General features: G+C 59.1%; 1 protein-coding gene across 1 annotated transcript in view; it reads right to left on the bottom strand.

Annotated features, from left to right (window-relative positions):
• Positions 1–1,542: 1,542 nt before the first annotated feature.
• The window catches only part of TSPAN15 (tetraspanin 15), a gene marked incomplete at its 5' end in the record, with an annotated part of 46,025 nt that continues 36,574 nt past the window's right edge, over positions 1,543–10,993 (bottom strand). Inside the window, 5 exons of the mRNA XM_005882488.2 lie at positions 1,543–2,325; positions 2,952–3,068; positions 4,489–4,536; positions 7,507–7,623; positions 10,097–10,192. Of these exons, the coding sequence (XP_005882550.1) occupies positions 2,176–2,325; positions 2,952–3,068; positions 4,489–4,536; positions 7,507–7,623; positions 10,097–10,192 (528 nt within the window). The remainder of the gene's footprint in view (positions 2,326–2,951; positions 3,069–4,488; positions 4,537–7,506; positions 7,624–10,096; positions 10,193–10,993) is intronic.

The raw sequence follows: 10,993 nt of genomic DNA, 5'->3' as shown, positions 1-10,993 counted from the left end.
GGTAAAGTGGCTGTGGACAGGAACACCCAGTGTCTCCGCCCCTTGCTGCCCCAAAGGCCGCTCTGAGCATGGCGCGCATCCTCAGAGAACAGCCAGAGCCCGGAGCCAGGAGAACCCCAGCCAGGCACAGTTGGGGCTGGCCTTGTGTCCAGAGGTCAAGATGGGGACCAGCAGAGGCTGCAGCGGTGGCTGCGCTGTGCCTGGTTTGCACACCTCCTACCATGTGTCCACACGAGGCAACAGGCAGCACAGCAGGGGGCTGAGTGTCCTGGGGGATTCTACCTGGGTCATGTCATGGCTTTGTCCGTCACCAGCCATGCACCTCGGGCCAGTTACTCAGCTACTCTGTGCCTCAGTTTCTCCTTCAATAAAATGAAGATGACAAGAATTACCACAGACAGCTGTGAACATTAAAGGAATTGATATCTGTAAGATTTTTAGACACGTACAAGTCTAGACACAAGTACGCTCGCTGATGTTTGCTATGGGTGCACTCTGTCCTTTTGAACCTACACATGGCAAGTTAGGCTTGTACTCGTAGCCGACCAAGCATCCCACCACTTAATCCTGGGTGTGATGGACATGCCCCTTAACACCCCTAGATTAAGTACATCAGGTTTGGGGCTCTTGCTGTTTTATTCTATTGTCCTGGCTCCTAAGAACCCCATAGAGCAGTGGTTCTCAACCTTCCTAATGCCGCGACCCTTTAATACAGTTCCTCAAGTTGTGGTGACCCCCAATTTCACTGTTACAAATTGAACGTAATTAACCACAAAAACAATATGTATGTGTTTATATATGTGTTTTCCGATGGTCTTCGGCGACCCCTGTGAAAGGGTCATTCGACCCCCCAAAGGGGTCGCGACCCACAGGTTGAGAACCGCTGCCATAGAGAATCTAGAGTCCAAGTCGTGGAGCTGCAGGAAGGCATGGGTGGACGGATCCATGTAGGGCCTGCTGTCTCCAGCAGGGGGCAGTCAGCACCAGGCTGTGCTTGGCATCCCACGGCCTTCGCCCCGCCCCCGTCCCTGGGAACAAGTGCACGGCTTCCTGAAGGAGGGACAGTCACTCTGGTGCTGAAGCCACCGTGGGCTGTGGGCACTGCTCCTTCCCAGACCCAAGGCTTTCCTAGTCCCCTTCCGCCCCTTCCCAGAGGAGGCGCCTCATGCCATAGGTGGCTTGGCCTCAGCTTCCCAGTCTGTAAAGGAGGCAGCCATCTGTCTCCTCCCGGAGGGTTCCCACCAGCGAATTCCTAGCAGGAAAGGCAGGCTGCAGGCCCAGCCCACAGGCCCAGCTGGGAAAAGCCATTTCCTTAAGCGGCAACACCGAAGAAGAACAAAGAACGGGAGAGGCCCTTCCCGACCGGGCGCGGGCAGCCTCGGGCCAGCTGCGGAGTCTCCCGGCCTCGGTGTCCCAACTGTCCCAAATCTGGGCCCCGGGGTGGACCCCTTCAGTCCTGCACCAACACGGGGCTGCCGAGTCCACGTTCAGGCCTTCCTCACCCCTCCCCACCCACCCAGCAGCACAAATGAAAGACACACAAAAAAATCAAGTCTTTATTGTTTGATTAATAAACCGGCTTAGAGGGAAAAGAGTGGAGTGTGTGGGACACACCCAGCTGTGATTAGTCAGAAACTCCTGTTAACTGTGTACAAAATGAGCGTTACAAAATCACGTAAAAAACAGGACCAAGCAAAGCAGCAGCCCTGGGGAGGGCTCAAGGCACCTGGGGGCTGAGGAACAGGCCCACCTGCCCTGGGGCATGGCCGAGGGTCGGGGCCTGGGGTGTGCACCTCCCCGCCTGCACCGCGGGGCGCACCTGCTCTCCTCTCTCCCGTTTACAAACCACGGAAAACCGCCCCCAGAGGGGCATAAACATCCGAGGCCAAGGCACTGCCAGAAACGACTGGGCCCTGAGCTGAGCGCGGAGCGTCCCCTCCCCGCGGCCCAGGCCACCCTGGTCCCTGTGCCCCGCAGCGAGCAGACACGGACGGCAGCTGGGGAGGCCTCAGGTTCCGTCCTCCAGGGAGGCCGTGGCCATGGGAAGCCCGAGCCGGCCACCAGAGCAAACAGCCAGGCTTTGTTCAGTGCCACCCGGGGAGAGGACCGCTGTCCTGTGCAGCGCCCATGAGGCAGGGCTGTGCTGGCACCGTCCTGCTGACGCCCAGGCCGGCCCTAACTGGGGTAGCACATGCAGCATCCCGCGCTCGCGGCGTCCATGCGGGGCTTGGCGCCAGGCCCCAGCAGCCCGTCGGTGACCGAGTACTCCGTGATGATGTCTTCCACCCGCGTGATGTACAGGAACGTCAGCAGCACCCCCAGGAACTGAGAAGAAGGGCAGGCGGGTGAGGCTGCTGGGGATCGGGCAGCCCAGCCCTCTCTGGCAGCCCCATTCCCAGAAACCCAGGCAGCCAGTCAGGAGCACTCATGGCACCGGTGGCCTGGAAACCCCAGGGCACGGCCTTCTCCCCAGCACCCCCACTGTCAGCAGCCCCACCCTGGGCCCTCCTCGGCCCTCCCAGGAAACCCCAGAGACCTCCCCTGTGCCCATCAGCAGAGGTTCCTCCATCCTGGGACTCCTGTCCCCACCCCAGCTATGCCACTCACAACCTGGAGGACCCTGGGCAAGTCACTTAACCCTGCTGAGCCTCGGTTCCCTCCTCTGTAAAATGGGTATGAAAATAGGACCTACCTCACAGGACAGGAGGAGGCAGTGCCGGGGAAGCACTCAGAAGAGCTTTATGAGCAATGCTACTGCCATGCACCCTCTCCTTCCAGCCCTCAGCCCTCCCAGGTGAGCCCAGCTTGCCGGTACAAGAGCCTTCTTCACCCGCCCCTTTTGTACCTCCTCTGCACCCAGCAACCACCACCTGCCACCCTTATTGAGCCCACAGCCCGCCCACCACCCTGCCTCCCGCTCCCCACCCTGAGTGGAGCGGGGCCCAGCCCACCTGGGGGAGCAGGATGCCCAGCAGGAGGCCGGCCATGATGGTGTAGTTGTCCATGAACCAGATGAGCACGGCGTTGGTGCAGCCCCGCACGTAGATGACGTCCTGCACGCTGAGGCGCTGCAGGGAAAGAGCCCGGCTGAGCGCCTCCCCGGGCAGCACCCCGGTCCCAACGACCACCCATTCGAGGTCTGGCCAAGTCCCTCAGCCTCCCTGAACCTGTTGCACATATGCAGGCGAGAAGGTGGCTCCAGATCACTGAGTCTCAGGGGGCAGTTGTGTTCCCTCGAGAGCACGGGAGCGAGAGCACGGGAGTGCTGTGGTGGCGCTGCTGGCGGTCACAGCGAATGGGGTTGGGGACCGAGGGACTTCAGAGCTCAGAGCCATCCTACTTCACCCACTTCCCTGCCTGCCTGCTCGCTATGTCCTGCAGGCACTCATATGGGTGCAAACCCACTCATAGTTATCTGAGCCAAAAGCCTAACTCCAGGCACGTATGAAAACCAAAGTGTGGTCTTACTACATACACTGAATTCTGCAGAGGTGCGACTATGTAAATTAAGGGACGATTATAATTTATTTTGTGTGGAACTTTATCGAGAATTGTTTACCATTTTAAAAAACCCTGTTTTTTAAAAATAATGCAAGTTGCCAACATGACAGCCGCCGCCCCTGTGTGCAGACACCTGACTGCGCTGTCTTCTGGGCATCGACCTGGTGCCTGAGCCCTTTGTTGAAACGTGTTATATGGTTATAAGCTGTTTTATTTCATTTCTCCTTCCATCTCAGTTAGATCAGGTTACTTGTTTTGAAATTAGGTGTGTAGGTAGGTGACAGGTCATATTATCTGTGGATTTCATTTCAGGATAATATCTAGGGCATTACCAAGAGGTTAGTATACACACCGGCCATTGGGTCTGATGGCTGGAGGGCCATTGGGTCTATGGCTCTACCACTTACGTGTGGATCGAATCACCTTCCGGGCCCACCCCAAGCATGTGTGTTTCCAATGAGCTCCCAGGGCCGTGCTGCTGGCCTGGGGCCGCACTGCGAGGACCACTGCTCAGAGGCGTCTCGGGCATCCAGTTCAGCTCCCTCTCAGCACTGCCCCGGCCTCTCTCGCAGCCCAGGGAGCTGCTCAGGAAGCTGACCCAGGAGGGATCCTGAGGGCTCAGTCCTCCAGGGCCTCCTGGGTCCCAGGCTGAGAGAACCAGCAGGAGCCATCTGCAAACGGGTGCTCTGAGGGCAGAGGCAGGCTGGCGCTGGGCACGCTGGGCACATGAGTGTGTCTCACCGACAAGTCCACAGCAGGCCCAGGCCAACCCTGGCAGGCGGCCTCTCCCAGCCTAGGGGGCTCGTGGCGCCCTGAGCCCCTCTAAGTCTGAGGAGGGGTAGAAACCCCTGCCAGTCCCTGGCTCCTGGTCACAGCCAGAGACGCTGGAAAATCTCAGCAGCCAGGAGCCCACCCCCAGGGGCCCCTGCAGTCACCCTGGGGAGAGGACAGGAAGAGCCACCTTCCTGGAGACTTGGAAGACATTACCTCCTTGTTGATCGTTCTGTAGCCACACATGGTGTTGACGACTGCCGTCTGAAACAGAAAGGTGGGTCAGCTAACACTGACGTGGTGCGCGCTGTCAAAGACACTCTTATCCCCCGTTCTATGGAGGAAAGAGCCGAGGCGGAGTTGCACTGCCTGGTCTGGTGACAGCTGAGATCCCACCCAGGCAGTCTGGCTGGAGTCTGCATCTCCACATCCCACCTCTAAGAAATGCCCATGGAGGGAAGGTGGGAAGGCTAGTTCCTCGGCACTTGGGTGGGAAGCACTCCTCCATCAGCGGCAGCCCAGGAACCCAGAGAAAAGCGTGCCACCCAGACTCCCCCACTGCGGCCTTGCCGGGGCACAGCTCTGCTGGCACGCAGATGCCCTGTCTCAGAGGTCGGCTCCTGAAGGAAAACCCCAGACCACAGCCAAGACCCTGGCCAGTGCTGGGTTATCTGAGGGCAAGGCTGGGACCTCTGACCCACTGCCCGCCCCTGCAGACTGCCACCCCCATAGTGGAAGTGCCCCCACGTTCCTTATTGGGAAGAGAGTCCTTCTCAAGAACTCCCAGATGCTGACAATCTAGGTGCTGGGAAAGCTGTGTTCGGCCCTGGACCCCATCAAAGCCCTTCCCAGCAGGCGTGAGTCCAGGGCTGGTGCGGCCCTTCCCATCATGCCTGTGGGCCTGTGCCATCTCCTCCTTCTATGAGGTGAGAGAAAGCTAGATGCCCTGGTCCCGCCCCTCCACATCTGAGTGGATTTATAGAGCTTGCTTCCAGCCAGACTGTCTTCAGATCTGAACTGAAACACCAGCTCGCCCTGGGTCTCCACCTGCCAGCCTTCAGCGAGGGCCCACGCCAGCAGCCCTCCTGGCTCTCAGGCCTTGGGACTCAGACTGGAAGGAAGCACTGGTTCTCCTGAGTCTCCAGCTTGCTGACTCACCTGCAGTTCTCAGGACTCCCTTGCCTCCATGATTCCGTGAGCCAATTACACACACACACACACACACACACACAGGCACACGTCTCACACACACACACACACACACACACACAGAGGCACATGTCCTATTAGTTCTGTTTCTCTGCTGAGCAGAGCCAGCAGTCCCTCCCAGGTGGGACACAGGACCACTGCAATGCCTGGTCACGGTGGGTATGAAGCCTCGGCCTCCGTGCCCCATGGATTCAGCTGAGGCTCCTACTGGGTCTGCATCGTCGCTCAGCTTCCCCCTCCGCCCAGCTCTGCTCCTGTCAGCTCCCTTACAGGTGTTGACCCTGAGAGCACTTCTGAGCCTCCTGCTCACTATCCCGAACCTCAGAGCCTGCCGCCCAGACAGCCTGACCTGTGACGCCTAGACGGCTGCACTAGCCCCTCACCCGGCTCCCTGCATCCACCTCTGTCCCCACAGCAGCCAGGGTGATCCTGGGAAAGCCCAAGTCAGAGCTGCCACTCAGCCACTGAAGCCTGTCACTTCCTGTCACTCCGGGGAACATCAAAGTTCTGACGGTAGCCTTCGGGGCACCCATAACTTCTCTGGCTTCATCTACTACTATCCTCACTGCCCCCAGACCTCACTCTGCTGCAGCCAAACTATCTCTGTGCTGTTTCTCAAACGAACTCGGGTCATTCCCACCCCAGGGCCTTTGCACTTGCTGGTCTCTCTGCCAGGAATGCCCGTCCCCCAGAGATGCATGGCTTACTCCCTCACTTCCTTCAGGGTTTTACGGAGAACCCACCTTCTCAGTATCTAAAATGGCAGCCCTCCATGCCCCCACTTTACTTTTTATCCTTAGCATTTATCACCTTCTAACATCCTCCTTTATTATTTGTTTTGTCCACATGCAGGCAGAGAGTTCTCCGTGTGTTTGCCTAAGAACACACGGAGCACTAACCCCCAGAACCCAGAACCACGTCTGGCAAATAGGTGGTCCTCAATAAATACTTGTTGAATGAATGAACTAAAATTGGGCTTCCTCATTCCAACTTGGACATTCAGGTGCCTCTGCCCTGGGTGACGAAGTTCAGGATCATTTCCCACAGGCCCCCCCAAAACACTGGGCTCCCTCCCAGCACCCCCCTGCCCAGAGAGCTCCCCTAAAATGGCAGCTAACATTTCCAACACACCTCCCTCCTGGCCCAGCCTTTCTCGGGGCTCGTGCACTTGTCACTGGCTCCCCGACTCCTGGGCGAGGCCACACCCACGCCACCAGCCTCTCAGTTTACAGAACCCGCCAGTGGGCACGGAATGATGGAGACGTCCGAAGAGAAATTTTCCATGACTATCGGAGCATGAGTAATCGCGAAGCTCTCTGCCTCGTTCCAGCCCAGAAACCAGGCAGTTTTTGGACACATTAGTCAAACACAGAAGATTGACGAAGCCTCTGTCCTTCGTAAGCGGTGACTACACAGGGCCGCCTCCCACGTCGCTAAGTGGGTGAGGGGGTTGGCAGGCCCCTGCTGGCATTTACATCACCAGCCCCCCTTCCAGGCGCCTTGTTCCTGATGATCACCAGGCCCTCAAGCCCTGGAGACGCCCAAGGCCGGCCCTGCTCTGGCCCTCCAGCTGCGGAGGCAGAACCGGCCGCCCCCGCTAAGCTGCCCTGGCCGGAGTCCTCTCCTGCTCCCGCCTGGCTTGTCCAGGAGTCCAAAGCACAGCTCTGACGATGGCTGCCCGCCTGCCATCCCAGCCCCACCAACCTCCTGCTGCCTCAGTTTCCTCTCCTGTTCAGTGGGTAAAACAATAGCGCCGACCTCACAGGGTAGCTGAGAGGACTAAGGGGGTTAATACAACTAAAGCACCTAGAACAGGCCTGCACAGGTGAGGCGCAATGATGCGGACTACCACTCCCCACTCCTAGAGAGGGAAGCCCCCCCCCCCAGCTTCACCCCTGCAGGAGCCCTTGAGGCCCAAGAAGCCCGAACAACGACCCCCACCTGCGGCCTATCCCACCCACCCACCCCTGTCCTAAAGACGATGAAGGTGCCCGACCAGCGGGGTGGCCGGGGAACAGGGAGTACCGTGTTTCTGAAGCAGCAGGTATAGGGCACCCCGCAGGCCAGGGGGCCGGGGGCGTTGCAGTCGTGGTACTGGTTTTTGCTCCAATCTCGGTAGTCTTCGCCGCCACAGCACTTGAACTGAGGGAGGAAGCAAGCAGGAGAGGGAGCTGCTGTGACCACTGAGGTGTGGGCAGACAGCAGGAGGGGGTCCTGGCAGGGGACGGTGCAATTTATGAGGTGGCTCGCCCTGGTCTCAGGAGCGATAGGGAGCACCTGAGCCGGGTGCTGTCAGGGTGAAGCCCCCCCCAGGCAGCATGGCTGCCCCGGAGGTGGAGAGCACCCCGTCACTGGAGAGGCATGCGAGCCGAGGCTGAGACGCCTCTTGGTGGGATTCCAGGGTGGTGACTAAGCAGGGGAAGGCCAAGTCCTTCCTCGACAAGTGGATTCCATCTTCATGTCCCAGTGCCGGTGTCAGACCAGGGAAGTTGGCCTTCAGGGTCCCAGAGACTAGGATTCTATGGAAACCACCACAACCAGTGGCCCCAGCGCTGCCTGCCTGCCTGCCCTTAGCAGAGAGGCACCCGCCTCCGTCCTGCCCTGGGCTCAGCACTGAGCCATGAGAAGGCTGGTGCCATTCTCCCCTGAGATGAGCTCCTCCCTGCATCTCCCCCTGGAGCGGTGCCAATGCCTGGGAGAGTAGTTACTCTTCCGGGGTGCAGTGTGTCCAGGCACTGTTCTGGGCACCGCAGGGACAGGGTGAGCAAAGCACGCGGCCCTGCCCACCACGTGGGGCACATTCCAGTGGAGGGAGTCCGAGTGCAAGCACGGCATGGAAAGGTCAGTGCCACAGCGCTGTGCACCAGGAATGTGGACACACAGGGAAGGAGGGGGAGGGGCAGCGTCAGGTTAGAGGTCAGGAAAGGCCACTGAGATGACATTTAATCTGAACCATGAACAACAGGAAGAAGTCAACACATGCAAAGACCCTGCACAGCAATGAGCCGGCTGTATTTCAGCAGCAGGCGGAGGCCAGCGTGCAGGGCACAGCGAGGAGCGTGGGAGGGGTGAGGGTGAGGGGGCAGCACAGGCCAGACTTACAAAGCCTTGTGAGGCAGAACAGTAGGAGCCGGGATCATATTCTTTCTGAGTGACGGGAAGTCACTGGAGGGCTTAACCAGGGGAGTGATATGGTTAGAGGGCCTGGTGAGCCCACAACCTTTCACCGTCTGCACAGGGCCGGTTAGGCTATTAGGTTTTAGGACCTGGAGGTGCCTCTCTGTGGTACAGCACAAAGGGCATTTGCTTTGCAATCAGACAGACCCGAGTTCACATCTTCACACCACCACTCCCAGCTGTGTGACTTCAGGCAAGCTGATCAGCCTCTCTGAGCCTCAGATCCTCATCTGCAAAGCTGGATGAGAAATCCCAGCTGTGCACAGCTGAGCTGAGGATTACAAAGAGAGGCCATGCACGATGCACCCAGCATAGGGCCTGACACCAAGTGGTGCCCAATGAGCATGAGTCACACCCCCACCCACCCTGGGAGAAATAAAATCCCCAACCAGCTCAAGGCTGGGTCCAATAAAAGTATCGCGCTCCACCCACCAGCCAGAGCTGGCAGGCACATCCCTGGCCGAGAAGGGCCTCCCAGAGGCTGCACCTGTTGTGACCACAGGAAAGCCCTGAGCCAAGGGAGTGGCCACTGCGGGGACCCTGGGTGCACTGAGATGCTGGTCCGTCCCCACTGAGGGCTATCATGGGGTCAGGCCAGCAGAAGCCCCCAAGGCCATGTCCAGGAAGTGCTGTCAGGGCTGAGCAGGCGCACAGTCCTCCAGCCCTGCCTGCCCTCACCCGGGAGAACATGAGGACGCTGACACCTGCTGACTGAGGTCTTGCCCCATGCCTGGCACTGCTCTAAGCACTTCTGAATCAAGTCCAGGCAACCCCGCCAAGAGGAGGGGGCCATCATGATCCCCCGAGGCAGATGAGGAGCCTGAGGGTCAGGACTAAGTGAGATGGGTGTGTCTAAGCCAAGCAGGACAGGGGCCGGCCCTGCAGCTGCTATGCGCTCACAGGCTTGGGCCACCCTTGGGGGAGAGGGACAGCATCTCAAAATGACATCATCGCCGTCCAAGAAGGGTCATGGAGGAACAGGAGAAGCCCTGTTCTGTTCCCGATGCCGGGGCTGGAATCAGGGAAGGGTTCTGTTCCCACCGGGGCTGACCTGGACTTGGCCGGGAGTGAGCTCCCGCCACCGAAGGAGCCGGCAGAAGGGACTTCTGAACTGGGTGGCTTAGAGCTCAACTCACTCTCCTCTCAAGGAAGGAGGGTCTTTGCCCATTGGAGAGGGGCACCCTGGGACCCTGCACGGTGGCCTGTAGCTACTCCGACCTGATTCCTTTTTTTTTAGGGGGAGGGTCCATGGAACAGGTAGGGCAAGGCACGTGGGCAGAGGACTGGTTGAGAAGGTCAGCCCCGTCCTGGCTGGTCAGCCACCTGCTTGGGAATGGATAAGCCACATCACCCCTCACCCTCACCCTCTTGAGCAGGGTCCCAAGCCGGGGGCAAAGCGCATGGGAGGCACATCTCTGACTCAAAAAGCCTGGCTCACCTTCTTCTGAACAAAGTCCATGATGTTTTTGAAGTCCAGGTCATCATAGTAGTTCTTGATTCCTCTTCGAATGTTGTCGTTCAGAAAGTCGATGGTCTATTTAAAGAGAAAAATGACAAAAGAGGACCTCACATACCCCAGAGACCAACCCAAGACTCCCCGGAAGTTCCCACTGGAACAGGGTGCCCAAGTGCCTGGGAAGCCCCCACCCCTGCCTGCACGGAGCACCCCTCACTCCCACCCTGAACACTCCCGACCTCCCTGCCCACACACCCTCGCTGCGCCTCTAATGCCCATCTGACGCCTGAGTCCCTCTGCCATGTCTGAGCAGGAGGGACTCACCCCCTTTTCCTTTGCAGATCAAACAACCCAGGCCCTGAGAGGGGGCCCAGCTAGGGGTGCACAACCCCAAAGCAGCCATGGGGCCGGCGCTCAGCTGTCCCAGTTCCCAACCTGGTGTTCCTTCTACTGTCCAGAGACAGGCCTGAGCTGAATCTTCCCTTTGCCCCCCAGACCTCTCCATTCTTCTCTACTATCCAACCTCTTATGTTACAGATAAGGAAGCTGAGGCCAGAGAGGGGGCCTGACTCTCCCCAGTTTGCAGAGCAGGCTGGTTAGGGGCCCAGCCAGGACAGGGCATGAGGTCTCTCGAGTTCCACGTGGCCCCTCCTCATCGCAGCAGGGCTCTGGCCCGGAGGAAAGGGCCCACCTCCTGGCTGGAACTGGGGCAAGCCCCGCCGGGAAGAGCAAGAGCGCTGGCATGCCGCCCTCCCCCAGTCACCCCGGGCCTTCTGGATCAACGGCTTGGCTGTTGTGCTGAGATCCCGGAGCACAAAAGGCCCCATAGCGGGCAGGGGTGGGGACGGGGATGTGGGCAGCCCAGCTCCATGCTCACAG

Source organism: Myotis brandtii, unplaced genomic scaffold (assembly GCF_000412655.1).
Source record: "Myotis brandtii unplaced genomic scaffold, ASM41265v1 scaffold722, whole genome shotgun sequence".
In the NCBI taxonomy this organism is placed as follows: Eukaryota; Metazoa; Chordata; class Mammalia; order Chiroptera; family Vespertilionidae; genus Myotis; species Myotis brandtii.
The sequence above is the reverse complement of the archived record's forward strand: the minus strand, read 5'-3'. Positions and strand labels throughout refer to the sequence as shown.